Source organism: Onychostruthus taczanowskii, unplaced genomic scaffold (genome assembly GCF_017590055.1).
Source record: "Onychostruthus taczanowskii isolate IOZ18803 unplaced genomic scaffold, ASM1759005v1 scaffold27, whole genome shotgun sequence".
Lineage (NCBI taxonomy): Eukaryota > Metazoa > Chordata > Aves > Passeriformes > Passeridae > Onychostruthus > Onychostruthus taczanowskii.
In genome coordinates, this window is record NW_024500017.1 from 9141772 (window position 1) to 9157655 (window position 15884).

Sequence of the window (15884 nt, forward strand, 5' to 3'; positions counted from 1 at the left end):
TAACAGGAACATAGAGAGATTGCTCCCTGCTAAAGGCCATAAATACACAGTTGTTATTTTTGACACTTGTCTGGGGTGTGATTACAGTTATTATGCAGCAGTTTAAAGAAAATAATTCATTTTGAATTATACTAATCTCAACGGATCAACACAAACAAGTAGTTCTATTTTAGGAAGAGTATATTTTCTGCATGTCCACTCTGACTTGATGATTTGCTGGCTTTGAAGATTGCTGGTATGCAGACAGGTTAGCAGGCTGTTGTAAAAAAACTCTGAAAACTAGGAATATAAAGCACTGAGCTCAGTCTGTAAGCATGTTTTGGGATTGAGTCAGGGGTATTGAATATGGTTCACAAATTTCAGAATTAAGACCAGAATTTGTCTTTCAAATATAAATCAGGCATACTGAACCCAGAGGTCTGATTTTGTACCTCCTTAACCTCATATTGACCTCCTCAGCTTCACATGTTTTCTTTTAAATTTAACTTGTTATTTTGACTTGTTATTTTTACTTCTGTATCACTGTCTCCTTAGATCAAGTGTTAAATTTTGCAGCAAACTCATAATTGATGCCTCTTTTCTTCCACTGAAGTCAGTGATGAAACTTTTGTTGACTTTATGGCAAGGATTTTATAACCACTTTGCCAGGAAATATATTCCAGTCTTGTGATCTTGTGACTGCAGTGGGAGCAGAGTAAGGCCAATGTGAGTCTTTTTGCAAATGCAGTCTTAAACCTTCCCTACCCAAACAAGAACATCTGGAAGAGAGAGGCTCTCTATATGGGACATCTATAATTTTGAAAAAGGAGTTACAGGGATGGCTGGATTCAGAGGGCTGTAATTATCCAATGAAAGCCTTTGCCAAAATGTGGGTTGGAAGGACAGCTCTTAACCTATATATAAATCAGAAATGTCTTCCAGCCCATCAGGTGCACTGTGCTTTGCCAGGAGCACAGGGCCAGTCTGCAGCTCTGCCTTGTGAGAGCAGTTTCTACGTGAGGCAACTTGAGATCAGCCATGGAAAGTTGTGTTTTGCTCACAGAATGAAGTGGGTGTGCATGGCTGTGGCTGTTGCTGGATCTGCTTTCAGGAGAAGGGAAGAACCAATACTCAAAATCTCTTTAGCAGCTCACTCCTGGCTGTTAGTATCCACAGTGCCATGCATGGCTCTCGGTTAAAGAGCTTTGCTCTGTTGTTAAAATAAGCATTAATGTTTCTGTGTTTCTCTGCATCTGGGGTCAGCTGGGCAGAATAAGGGAAAAAATAAAAAGCTCTGAATGCCGCCATTTAAATCTGACCTGAGATCATGAATGCACTGCCCAGGATGGAGGATGAAAAAAATCCCAAAACAATCTAAACCCCAACCCAACCCAAAGAACATCCCATGTGGGAGGTGGCAAGGGTGACTTCTGTGAGTTTTGAGGCAATGAATAATCAGTTTAGATAGGAATGTATGAGCTGTGGATGTTTGCATCATGAGTTGTCACTCTTCCATGCCTAGCATGGGCTGCAAAGTGCCCAGTGTGCCTCATTTGTATATAAAAGATATGGTACTCACTTGACTCTATCCCATATAAAGGGATAAAAGAAATTTCTAATGTAGAAGTAGAAAGTTTAGCTTGTGAAATTAGGTATAGGAGACAAAATTCAAGTGTCAGAGGTGTAAATCCAAAAAGTTTATTTTGTTTTCATGGATTCATTTTAAATTTCCTTCCTGAGAGAGCAAGGACCCCTCTGAATGTTTGAACTGTGGGAAATGGAGGCAAATGAGGATGGTGAGACTGTCCCCAGGTCACTTGGTTAATCAGAGAAGCTGTGCAGACCGTCTGGGGAAATCTCTTCCAAAACCGCTGGTGCACCCAGACTTTTTGTGGTACAGTGGAAGCCAGACAAGGCTCTCTTTTGGAAGAACCACAGCTGGTAATTTGAAGCTTTGTGTTTGAACCTAGAGAGATTTTGCTTGTTCCAGTAGTAGGACCTCAGCTGCTGGTACTGTAGACAGCACAGGATGGCAACATTGCTCTTAGGTAAAAACAAACTTTGAGTCATATTGATAAAAGAAATGTTTTCTTGTTCCTCAGAAAAAAACAAACAAACAAACCACAAACTGAAAACATAAACGTGTAAGATTCAATCTGGAAAAGAAAGACCTGGAGGATCTAGTAATGCAAGCAGAAAGTCTCTGGAGAGGGCATAATGGTTAATTCTCCATCACTTAAAATTGATATCTATTTTTAAATATCTTTCTAAATTGGTGCCACAAACTGTCACCCTAGACATAGAGGCTGAAGTTTTCTAACATTGGTTATGCAACAGCTCATAGTGGATATTTTTAAAAAGAGAAACCATTGACAATACGAGAAACAGTAATTTCCACATGACTAAAATCACTCGGTTCCTCTAAAATAATTGAATAGTCAGTCCTTAAAGGGAAGAAAAAAATCCATTGCAGTGGGTCTGTCACACAAGTCAAGCTGTGACTGCAGAGTCACTGCTCCTGACTAATTCAGATCCCCTCTGATGTAGCACTGGTGATGACTTTGCCTCTCTGTGACTCAAGTAAGCTTGTGGTGTTAGCACAATGCAACACCACATTAACCTTCATTTCATGTTGAGTGCTGTGGTCAAACTGTCTTTCTGAGAGGGGGAGAAAGGAAACTTTGGCCATCTTTGCCAGTCACTGATTTCTCAGTAGAATGAAAGAAATGACAGGTCATGACTTTTTGCATCTGTGTGGGTGAATGAACTCAAGGGCAAGACCTGCTCACTAGGAATAGCAAAGGAGCAGCTGACTCTGCTCTGTCCTCACCCTACAATTACATGGAGGTAGCAACACCAACCTGCTGTTTAGGACTCAGTGGCCACAGCAGGACCTTTTGCTTTTAAAACATATTGAACTTCTGAAAGGAACTAAAATAATTAAAGGCCCATTCTGTCCCAAACCTTCTGTTTTGTCTTCTGTGTGCAAAATTGAGAGTTTTCAGATATTTTTATCTGTTTGTGTATGAGAACAGAATGTTTGTGGTATTTTTTAAAATATAGTTTAAGACAGAAAGACAGTCCTTGAGGTACACCAGAGTTAGTACATATGTGTATATGCATGCTCACACAAGTGCATGGATGTTAAATGTATATATGGGAATGTAGACATATGTAATACACATGATTATATTTACACATATGCACATATTTATGTATATATGCCTATGAAATCAAGTAAAATCTTAATTATGTAGAAGTTACATGACATCAAAACTGTTCATAGAATTTAATTTAAATCTATCTACCAAATCAAATTAAAATGACCAAATTAACCTCCATTTGCTTTCCAAGAAGTTAGTGGCTGTACCTGTTCAGGAACTTGTGTGCAAGCATTAGAATCCATGCCCTTTAATGTAATTAGGGCTGTTCAGAAACCTTTTCTTTAAATCAGTTGGATTTACCTTCAAACCTGGATAAAGCTGCTCTGGATTTGCCTATTTCTTTGCTAAACACCTTTGTAAACAAATTAATATCTGACTTCTGAACATGAGATTGGACCTTCAAGTAAATTAAAGGCCTTTGGATATTTAATTTATTCTCGGTCGATGCAAAGGAAGATGACACTTGTTCATTGAGGAATTCCCCAATGCTTTTAACTCTTTATTAGGTTCCTCTGAAATTTTTACTGCTCCTTCTAGTAATATTATTTTTTTATGGTTCATTTTACAGAGTATATGGATGCTTGGCAACCCTTAAATGTGTCATCTGTTCTCCTGGATTCATCCATCTCACACTTTGAAGTTGTGCATGTTAGCAGAGATATATCTAATGACTTCTCCACTGCCAGAGATTTTTGCCTATCCGGTAAGAAATGGTCATTCACAGCTTTACAGAAAATTCTGATTTGTGAGCCTGAAAACCAAGAACAGCTTTCCCACTTCTGACATAGATACATTGATTTTACTTGACTTTAAAGACTATCCCAGTTTTTCCTAGTCAGAGAGAGGGGGTCTAAAGTAGTTTAGAGAGAGATGCAATAGATACAAAATGCTGTAATATAATACAGTAATTAGGTAATTTTGACACCTCTTGGGCACAGAGATCTCTTACTTCTCCAGGCATTGTACAGCTGGGAGAATATTATAGCAAACAATTAAAGCAATGATTTTTTATTGTTTTTCTAAAGAACCACTGCTCTTTGCTAAACCCACCTGCCAACACCTAAAGCAACCTGTGGCAGTGGTGTGTGAGGGAGGGTTGAATGAGAGCTAGGAGCAAGCAGGGATTGAGCTGTAGTGACAGCAAAGAGAATTGCTTTAATCTACAGCCTGACCAGACAGAAGAGCCCTTTGATTTCACATGACTGGGAAATCCTCAGTGCCACAGAGTGGTAGAAATAAGGGAAAGTTCCCACTTACTCACTGGGGACTGTTAGAATTCAGATGAGGTTATCAGCAGTTTACTAGATGATGTTTTTCTCCTTCTAAAACCTGTGATAATAGTTCTTTTGCTGCATTATTCCATTTTAAAGCCAATGTAAGCTTCTGTTCTCTGGGTATTTTGGAGAACGCTATGGGCATTTGGGCACATTTATGTCCCATTACTCTGAATTACATCATGTCCTTGCTGCTTCACCTGTTGTAAAACCTTTATTTTAAGAACAGCGTAACACAGTCATGCAAAATGTGAGAACACATTTTTTACCTGCTCTTTTTCTTCATGCTTCACTTCACAGCTTGTTCAAAGAACCAGTCATGTTCAGTGGTCACACTGGAAATCCAGCCTTCAGCCATAAGGTGCATTTTCTACCCTGATACACAGATGTGTGCACATGGCCTGCAAGGGCACAGCTGCTGGGTTTTGCTCAAAGAACCTGCTACCTATATCTACAGGAGACAAGGTAAGAACAGGTCAAAGCTGTGGAGGAAGGACCTCAAATGTGGTGCTGAATGGAGGACTGAGGAATTCCTCACCTCATAAAGCAACATGGATGTCTCCTAGACATTTCTCCATGGCAGTTTCAGAGGAGTTACAGCCAAGAGGATGGGGAAAATGTCCCCAAATACTGTTTTTAAAATGCATGAAATCGTAGTGTTACCCTCTGGTGGTGAAGCAGGCATGACAGAGGAAGTCTAGTTTATGAAAGATGTTTTGAAAGTGCAGAGTAGTGAAACCAAACAAGAGAATGCAAGTCCAGCTCTTAGCTTTTGACTTGCAGAAGATGCTTTGATATGCTCTGCCTTTTAAGCTTGGAGAATAACTCTAGGAGTGTTGAAAAGTCATTGTCAATTGAAAGTATTAAGGTCAATCTCTAGAGAAAACAAACAAACAAACAAAAAAACCCAGATATCCCTGCTCCCTAAACAGGATTAAATAATATTTTAAATGAGTGAAAAATATTTAAGAGAGAAAAAGAAGTTGTATAGATAATGTAGATAATTAAAAATTCTGTTGTTTGGTTACATACTTATTTGAAAGTGTAGGTTTTGTTGGGTTTATTCTTCTTGATTCTTAAAGAGACTGCTTTCTTTTTATGTACTACTGATTATTTTATTTATGAAAAGTAATTAGAACCCAGGTTACAATAAGGGGTAAGGGAAGAAATTTTTCCTTTTCACTGAAATTCTGTGAAGTCAATGTGTGCCTTTTAGGTTGAAACTCAATGAGAGAAAAAGCAGTTTGTCATTGCCAAGTAAAAAAAAAATCACAAACTGAAACATAAAAGTAGACTTGTGTTTATTGTTTGTTACAGGTGTGGTTTTAGTCCCATGACTTTGAATTTTGTTCCTGCCTATCCAATACATTGTTTTAGGAGAAAAATAGCAGGAGGTGTCACTTTACTGTCTTTTAATGAACTGCTTTATAGGAAAACATTAACAGTGAACAGTAAATTTATCTGTGTTTCATTTAAAGAAATGGACACTTAACAGTTTAAAACTATGGGAAATGGGACTAATTTTCATTTTGGAAATGCTCCTAACTTGAAAAAACAAATTATTTTTCCTCTGCTTGCCCTCTGATAGATTTGCTCCTGCCCATTTCTGAGTCGGATTCAACCCCAAGAGTGTACATCCCGTCCCACGGATACCTGATGGGCAAATCCCAGGTGATCCAGGTGGGCTCAGGATGGAGGAACATCAGCCAATTCCTGGGCATCCCTTACGCTGCCCCTCCCCTGGGCGAGAGGCGCTTCAGTGCCCCAGAGCCGTTGGCTTGGCGGGAGAGCTGGGACGCCACGGAGCCTCGGTGAGGAACCCCCGGTCACCTGCAGGAGTGCTGGGCCAGCCAGGGCTGGGAAAGCTGCTGGAGAGATGACAGCAATATTCATGTCCTTTCCTGCAAAGCAACCCACAGAATAGGTTGATAGATAGATACAAGTCTGAGTCTTTGATTAGCAAAGAGAATAATTTCTCCATCTTTGTGTTAAAGCATGCAAGCGCCTCAAGAGAAAAGGCAAATTCTTGTACACTGTTGAATCTCTGCATAACTCCCCACCAACTGTCTGTTGTCAGTCCATTTTCATTCTGAATAAGATTTATACAGGTATTTATTATATTTATACAAGTAGTTTTGCTCCTGCTGAGCCATACATTTATTCCAAGCAGGGAACTTCAACACTGATGTAAGCAGAAGCTGTGGGCCTCATATAGAAATTCTCTGCCTGGTAGTGTCCAAGAGATCAGACTGAGTGGCCCAGAAAATCAATCTCTTCTGTCCAAAACCTATTAAAAGGCAAATACTTGGGGAGTTTAAAGTGTATTTGGCCTTTGGTTATCCTGCCCTTCAGGATGCTCCTGAGCTGTGGAGGTGTGAAGCCACAGCCTCGAGTACACTGCAGGGATCTGGTGGGATGTGACTTTTTGTTTCCCAAGGTGTTCAGTGGTGTTATTTTAGCACACACAGCACCAGCTGTTGGTGTCTGAGCCACAGTCTGGGTTTAGTTAGAACCACCTGCCTTTGTGATCTCCCCTTGAAGACCTGGGGCTTCAATGAGCAGCCTGGCTGAGATTTTCAAAACAATTTAGGGACCTTTGTCTGTCTGTTCCTGTCTTTTGAATCCACAGTACTTGCTTAGTCCAATGAAGAATTTAGCCATTAACTTCTGTTTTTCATTTAAGATTAAAAAAACCAGTTGTTTGAGTTTACTCTTAGGGAATTGGAGAGATCTCACTTTATGTATAGAAACTGTTAATTTTTTTTTAGTACTATATGTATTCCATATTGAATGCTAAATATTTATATACAAGAAATTCACATTAGCACAGTGCCATTACTGATGGAAGAGATATATTTATTTATCAGCTTGGACCTGATAAAAGATTAAAAAGCTTTAAAAACCCAACCTAAACCAACCCACCCAACCAAAACCACCAGCCTGCTATTGGAGTCTCCAGCTCCTGTGCTTCAGCAGGTGGCAGCCTTTCTCCTGGGAGCTGGAGAAAAGAAGCTGTGATCACAGGTGATGATCCCTGCTGCCCTGTGGAAAGCTGTGTGATTAATAATGTAATACTTACTGTCCTGGCAGGTTTCCTACCTGGGAATTTGTATTTTTTCTGCCAAAAGTGGCTTCAGCAGTTATTTTGTTTTGGAGATGTCAGTGTGAAAGTTGTTGAGTGTCATCACCATCCTAGATGAATCTCTCCCTTATGGAAAAAAAAAATTATAGAATTCCATTAAATCTGGTCCTTTTCCTTGTAGTTTTCCAATAACTTTACACCTTTAGGACAAAGTTTTAAAAGGGCGTTAAAAATTATAATTTAGAAATAATTTTCTGAGCTAATAAATTGTGATTTTTTTCCATAACTTATTGTGTGGTATGAATAAAACTTGAAATAGAGGAACTGGCTTCAAAGTAGGTTATCACTGAACAGCAAAAGTCATCCACTTGATTCAAGCTTGATATGCTTGAGCAGAAGAATCTCATTCAGATGATGGCCAGAAAATAATTTTCTCTATGTGGTTGGCTACTGAATTCTTATTGAAAGGGTACTTTTAACATTAACTGACACTGTTAATGGTCTGCTGTGATGCTTAGAACAAAGAGATTTTAAAAATGCCTTAAAATTTTGAAGTCACCAAATTTTCCCACAGACCACTGGAAATTAAATTAAACACAATGAAATGTAGCCCACAGACCACTGGGAAATAAATCAAAATGTATATAGCCCACAGATTATTAGAAATTAAATAAATAGCCAGCATTTCAGCAAAAGAGTGGATTTTGTAGTTGTGCAGGGAAGACTGCCTGTGAGCCTCAGCCTGCTCTCTTTACAGCTGGTGGTAATTTTGTGCAGTTTATGTAAAGTGTGGGCTTTTTGAAAGCACATTTTAAGTTTTTTAAAATGAGGCAGGTTTCTGAGGAGGGGTTCTGGGCACACAAATGCAATGTATTATGTGCATGTATACAAACCCACATTGTTAACAAAGCTGTTGTTAACTTATAGGTGAGCACAGTTTTAAATGAGACCAAGATTTACAGATTTAAAGGTTTTGTTAATTAATGCATCAAAATATAAGGAAGTAGCAGCAGTGGAAGAAGAGTAAAAGCCTTTTTTATTGTGACTTTCTCAATCTGTGTCTCTAGGGCAGCATGTTGGCAGCCAGGAGATGGAGAGGCTCCACCACAGTCTGTCAGTGAAGACTGTCTGTATCTGCACGTCTTTGTTCCTGACACCACTGTAAGTGTGAGATGTAATCAAAATTAAATTTTTTTGTAGCTGAGGATTGTCTCTTTCCAAAGTACTTTTAATTGGCATGAATGGCTGTTTTGCCTGTGTTGTCCACAAAGGCTGCAAAGTTAAATAAGGCACTCTAGTGTCTTTACTGGTGCATGAGTATTCCCTACACGCTTTGTGTGAGCTGTGTTGGGTGACTAGAAGGACAGCACACTAAAAGGTTAGAAATAAGAGAGAGACAGAGAGGGAAACAAAACACCAGAAGAAGGTGACTGCCAGAGGAGAAATTAAGGACAGAGATGGCAGTGTTCCTGCAAGCAGACCATCTGTCCAGGAGACAAGAATGCAACACAATATATCAACATTTACCAGCAGACAGGGGGCTGCTGATGGTTTTTTTCACCCTTCTCTTCACTGTTCCCCCACTGACATCTGTGGGAGTCTGTTGGGAAATGAGAGTGGCAAGCAATGCTAGATTTGTGGCCAGCTCACAGAGCTTAAAAATAGATGTTTCCAAAAATGGCTGAGCCACTGGTACAATGTGAGGAATTGTCATTTGAAAGTTCTTGATTTTCTCATTCTAAACAGATATAAAAGAAAGCTGCAAGTTAAAGCCAAGCTAAAATGATTGGCCAACCCCTGGGGGACTGGGGATGAAGATGCTGAATAACTTGTGAATCCCATTGAGGAGTGGGCCCAGAGACAGGAACTTTTTCTTTCCACAGTACTGGCAATTTTCAGAAGGCGATGGCAGTTGTAATAGGAATTTATGAATCTGTCACACATACACGTCTGGAAAGAGCTGGGTAGCAGTCTGACAGCAGCACAGAGAGTCCCTTGCAGGCCCATTTTAATCATCAAGAGAGACCAGCAGTCTGTCTTCTCCCTGCAGCATGAGGCTGTCATTTTGCCTTGAGTGCAGTCACCACTTATTGAAAACATCAGGTCACTGTCCCAGGCAGTTTGCCATCTATGCTTAAAAGCTGCTTTCAAAATACTTTATTTTAAAGCATTGTATTTTCCACCAGACTAAATAGGCTTGTCTATTCTCCTTCTCAATCCTGTGAACAGAATCTCTCCTGTCTTTTGTAAAATTGTAAGGTAGAAATAGGTCCAATCAAGAAAGTCAGTTTCACATTCATAAGTCTCGTCCAGGAGAGAACTAAAATTTCTGGTTTTGCAGAAGTAGCTGGGAACAGAAGGCATTGAATTTTCCTTCTCTTTTTGTGGCAAACTCTATTTTTTACTCACATGCAGATAGATAGTTATATATTTTCAGCCTGTGAAAAGTTAAATTAGCTAGTAAATATGGAATATAAAATCTCCCAGAGAGCAGTGAATGCAGAGGTCATTCAGGAGCAATTTGAGCCTCAAAAAGAGCACAGTGCAGGGACTGCTGCCTGTCACCAGAGGACTCTCAAAGTGTCAAGCACTGAAGAAGGTGAATGACATCATTTTGCTTCCATAGCTACATGTACCAAGTTAAACTGGCACTTCTGACTTTTTTCCACCTATAATTATCACCACCTGTCACACTAGCTCAGCAAAGCTGTGTTTTGCCTTTATTTAGAAAGGGTTTAATTGTAAGATCAAGACTTAAAAATCTTCATTAAATAGGAATAGAAACCCTCTCTCTTCTTTCTCCATTTCCTGCACTTTCCCATCCTTATTGTGTCACCCCCATTGCACTCAATTCCTTACAGAGCAATAGTGTACAGTAGTGAAAGCACTGAATGTTTCCTGTCTTGGTGGAGTTTAAATCTGTCCCTATCAAGTAGCTCATGAAGTGTTTTACACAAGGATGAGCAGGGAGGTTGGACCAGATGGCCCCTGCATTGTTCCCTTCCAAGGTTAACCATTCTGTCATTCTGTGATGGAGAAGATGCATGTGAATATTATCAAGTTTCTCAGGCTTCCAGCTGACTTGCAGCATCCTGGTGGCTGCTGAACTTCATTACCCCATTAGGGTTTGCACGTGGGACCTAAGCCCCTGCTCAGAGTCCCCATGAGACCATGATGGAGCTGCTGGGCTTCCCATTGCTTGGTGCAGAAAAAGAAATGGGAATGCTGCATGCGGACAGTTGGCTCTGTGCACAGTCCAAGTGCTAAATCTTCCCCTGAATTACTCCATATCTGTTGCAGCTGTTTTAAACAGCTTTAGTTTGCCATTTCCAAATTTTACTGCCCATCTTTGCCCTTTGTAAGTTTTTTATTGTGTAAAGTCACTCAGAATAATGTAATATGCAATTTACAGGGCAGCTGGAGGTCATGGTGCTATGGAGACTGTGGACATGTGGGAAATGCTTAGTATGAGCCTCAGGCTTAACCATGCTGAGCTGAGGGGATGGAGCAGGCTCAATATAACTGTTAATACCATTTTAGCTGACACAACTTGATGTGGTTGTATTTCAGAATGAATTTCCTTGTGAAAACAGATGATTTCATTTATTTCTTCATCCCCATCTCTCTCTGTGTTGCATGCAGTGCAGAAATGGGAAGCAGGGACAAGGCACTGCAAGTTAGGCAGTTTCAGTTGAAGAGAAGTTAATGAGAAAAAAACAACTGTCTCAGTGCTTGTAATGTCTTGTGTTTTCTTGGCAACATTGTTATGTTCACAAGAAGCTACTGAACTGATTAATCAGAGAGATGAGTGAGGAGTGCACACAGATATCTAATTTTGCAGGATGCTGCAGCCATCTCTGCTCTACTGCTTCTCCCATACAGCCATTTGTGTTTTTGCTGGAGACATTCTTTGCCAGAACAGATGGGACTGCTGTGTTTAGCTAAGCTCCATCCAGAAAATAACAGCAACAGAGCCCATTGCCCTCTAGGTGCAGGGAAAACCAGGCCCAGATGTACTTTGATGCTGCCACAGGAAAGGGAAAAACCAAACCAACCTCCCCGCTTATGTTCACTGTGGGATGTTTCTCTTGAGTGCCTGTAACCTGCTGGTAAGTGCTGAGGTGTCCTGGGGCTGTTCTGCCTTTTTCCTGTTGATGTAGCAGCAGCCCTGCTGTGTGTGCAGGGAGGGTCCATACCTGGTGCTGCTTTGGGAAAAAGCTTCTGTTTCTGTGCAAAATCAGGTGCCTCTGCCAGGACTGTTAACATGGGTGCTGACTGGGACTCCTTGCAATCCCAGGAATCCTGCTGGGCTCTTTTGAGGCAGAGTCCATCTGTACTTTGTGAGATGTGGGTCTCTCCTCTGCAGAGACAAAGTCCTCTCTGCAGGATCCCTCTGTGTATCTGGTGGGAGAAAATTTCCACAGGCACTGAAGGAGCATGGAGTGTTATCAAGTGACATTTTTGAGACTAGGCAGTGTTTGAGTGCTGAAGACTTGAGAGCAGGAAGCAGCTGTGCACAACTGTGAGTAAATCTTACTCAAGATGGAGCAACCCAATAGGCCTTTTCCTTCTCCTGTTTCCCACTTGTATGAACTTTTCCTTCATGTTTGTTTAAAGCAGATGTGCTCAAGCAAAGACAAACACACCACGTGCTCAGTGGCCAAGGCAGCAGGAGCTGGCCGAGAGGAGATTTTGTCTGGTGGAATACTGTGGTACTGTTAGATCTGCTTTATACTGGAGATAGTGCCCTCTTTGTGATACACAGGTCCTTGCAAACAATTTGTGGACAATTGTGGACAACACTCTTTAAATTCCAGACAGATAGGCAGATATTCCCTCTTTATGGTCACTCTTAAAAAGCTATAAATGGCTTAGATAATGTTCATGAGGAAGCTGCTTGTGTTATGTTATCACTGTTATCATCAGTGACCTGCCAAATCAGTGTGCAACAGGAATATTAATCTGGTCATTGTCGTGGCAGGTCAAAAACATGTCAGTGTTGCTGTTCTTCCACAATGGAGGGAGTTACAGTGCTGAGGAGGGAAAGACAACCCTGGATGGGTCATACCTGGCTGCCATCGGTAACGTCATCGTCGTGATGGCAAACTACCGGGTCGGTGTCTTTGGCTTCCTGAGCACTGGTAAGTCATGGGTTTCCAGGGCAAACACAATTATGCATTCTGTAACTCTTCTGTTTCTGATTATTATTTTTTCAAGTAATTTTTTTAACTCAAGTAACCTATATCTTTCACAGATTTTTTTTCTGAATTATTGTGGGAAAAAAATGGCCAAGAAGTAGTGGAGACTTGATCTGAAGAGAAAGGGGAGAGGCTGGGGTAACAGGGACAGCAACAAACCAAACCCAATATCTATATCAAAGCACTGACTTGTGTTTGCAGATGAGATTCTGGATATTGAGTTTTGCAGACACATGTGAAGATAAGTTAGAATTAAAATTCTTGCTAATTCCAGTGGCCTATTGTTGTGGGTAGAGTTTTCAATGATTCCAACTTCCAACCTGTTCCATCCATGAAATGTTGCTGAGGCTCTCTTGTGCCCATGTCAGACTGGGGAAGAGGTAGAGGCAGATAACTGCAGGTTCGTGGTAAGAAGGATGTGAGAGGATGGAAAGTAAGGCACAAAGGTAGTTGGTTCATTCCTTAACAATTCAGCCTGACCCCTCTGAAAGACTTGCCACATTTAATCTGAATCTGTACTGGCCTGGATGTCACTGAACATTTGCATGTTCTGTGTTGCAACCCTTCCCCGTGTTCCATTGTAAAGGATTTTTTGCTCTCCTAATGCCAATTGTCATTAAAAATTATACAAGTTCCCATTACAAAAAGGATTTTGTCTTGTATAAAGAGGTATGAAAACACACATTCCATCTCCCTAAATCTTTGGGGTAGTGCCATCAGGTCTTGGGGATTGTTTTTTTCATTTTGCCTTTTTTTAGCCTTGCCTTTTCAAGCAAGTAGAAAACATCTTTCTACCATCTTTCATTTCTGCCTGGGGCAGGGGAACTTAAGATAGAGAGCCACTGAAAGAAAATGCAACAGCTGCAAGCGGAGCTCTGTCTCAGTCTGGTGACAATCCTTGGTCTCTTTAGTGTGCATTTTAATACACTTATAAATTTTAGGATGTCATATTTGCCATGTTTGCAAGTATCTGAACTACATACTTGGCCTCGTGATCCTTTTGAGTGCTCACTGCTAGTGATGTTGGGTAGATTTTACCTGGTTTGAGAATATGGCTGTAGTTGTTGGTTGTTTTTTCCCTTCTCTGTTTACTGTTTTGTTGAAAGCTCACTCACAGCAAAGTCTCTTTCATTCTGTAAATAGAGAGGTATCACTACAAGCTCCTTATTTATATAAGAATTTGGTCATGGGTATATCTGGAAAAGAAAAAAAAAAATCACTGTTTACAACAGTGCAAACCCAGTGTTTGTGAAATTGATGCAATAATTTCATTTTGTCTAGAGCCACATGCAGTGGGGATATGAGCTGTGGGAGCTTCCAGTACACAGCACTGCCCACACCACCCTCCTTCAGCCCTGTGAACCTCACCTAGGTTTCCTCCTGGGGTGGAAAATGCTTCTTGGGCTGAATATGGTACAGCAGTATTTATATGATGATGCATAATTTAGGAAAATTATTTGGTCTCTGTTTCACAGGGTTCTGCCTGCATGTCCCAAAATGTCAGTATATGGGCTTGGTGTGCATGGTTGGCATTCTTGCAAAACTTCAGACAGAGGTGGCTCATTACATGACTTTTTGGGGACCTTCTCCTGCTCTCTGTCCTGTGGAGCTGTGGTCAGGGAAAAGTTCAGTCTTTCCTGGCCTCTTCCTCTTTGGGAAGCCTATGGTGTGTATTTGGGAAAATCGTACAGTCCTAGAATCACAAAATATCTGAACTTGAGCAGGATTCACAAGAATCATTGAAGTCCAGTTATTGGCCCTGCACAGGACACCCCAGGAATCCCACCATACACCTGAGAATGTTGTCCAAACACACCTTGAACTCTGTCAGGCTTGGTTCTGTGACAACAAATGGGAGATTATTTAAGTCATTAACCATTAACATTCCAGTCTCCTGTACCTGGTCCTTTGGAACTTTTGCCACTGGTTTCAAAGGGAGCAGGAGCTCACCCTTAGGGCTTCACAGCAGGGCTGTTGGAAGGCCCTACAGTTAGAAATAAAAGTTATGAACTTGTGAGTAACATTAGTTTGATTGTCCAACTAAACAAAGTCGTGAATCCTCTCAAGTTGATTTGTTATAAATTGCAAAACTAGAAAGGAAGGAGTTAATGAATTTTTAGGGAATTGAAGGGTAGGGAAAACAGAAGATTTCATTTTGTGTGGATGGAGTTTTTGTTAGTTCTGTAGTTCTGGTCTCTCAGTGGCAGGGCTTTTGCAAAAAGTGAAAGATCTTTTTTTCTTCTAAACACAAAATATATTTAATTAAATTTGCTATCACCTATTAATGTTGCAAAAAGTGATGCATATTCTTACTAATGCCTTCACTTCTTCCTTTGTGTCCAGAAAAATTAAGGTGAATTGTCAGTGATATGGATGGCAAGAGTTTGGAGAAGACAGTCATGTTTTTAGGTTTTATTCTTTTAAGATTCCATGAAGTCATATAAACCAGAACGATTTTCATGCTTTAATTTAGCACTATTGTTCTTCTTCTGTTTAGAAGGAAGCACACGAGGACTCTGGTTTCTTTTCAGCTTCCTGTGGTTCTCAGGAATGTGATCTCTTCCTGCAAAAAGGCAGTGGAAAAGATTCCTGGCAGACATGTTTCTTTCAGTCTAACTCCTATGAAGGTCCATGCATGCATCTGTTCTCCAGTGTGGTACATTTCACAACCCACTTGTGGTTTTTGCCAGGGAGAAAGGAACTGGTTATATTTCCCTCTTTGGTCTTTTTGTGTAGTGTAGTGAAAGCAAGGCAGATTGTGTGGCTAAAACATTTACATGCATCTGCACATAAAAATTTCTTCACCAAAGAGATTGTAAAACATTGGAAAAGGCTGTCCAGGGCAGTGGTTGAGTCACTATCCCTGGAAATATTTAAAAATATGTAGATGTGGAACTTGGGGACATGGTTTAGTGGTGAACTTAACAGTGCTGGGTTAACAGTTGGGCTCAATGATCTCAGGGTCCCTTCCAACCTGACTGATTCCATGATTTCACTTCCTTTGGAGTGGTCTCAATGGGGATGGAGCAAGTCCTTAAAATGAGATTTCCTTTTTAAAGAGTGGGTTTATTGTTGGATTGAGAGCTCTGGGAACTGGTCATGGTATGCAGGACAAACTAAAAAAAACCCCAAGAAAATAAATCACAAAACCAAAAAACTAAGCAAGGAAAATATTTCCTCCATTGCT

The 15884-nt window shown here is 40.5% G+C and overlaps 1 protein-coding gene across 1 annotated transcript in view; it reads left to right on the plus strand.

The window, feature by feature from the left end:
• Positions 1-15884, plus strand: part of TG (thyroglobulin) — a 148477-nt gene that overhangs the window by 64737 nt on the left and 67856 nt on the right. The window contains exons 36-40 of the mRNA XM_041407559.1: positions 3712-3846; positions 4718-4882; positions 6006-6228; positions 8567-8660; positions 12481-12640. Coding sequence (XP_041263493.1) covers positions 3712-3846; positions 4718-4882; positions 6006-6228; positions 8567-8660; positions 12481-12640 — 777 coding nt within the window. The remainder of the gene's footprint in view (positions 1-3711; positions 3847-4717; positions 4883-6005; positions 6229-8566; positions 8661-12480; positions 12641-15884) is intronic.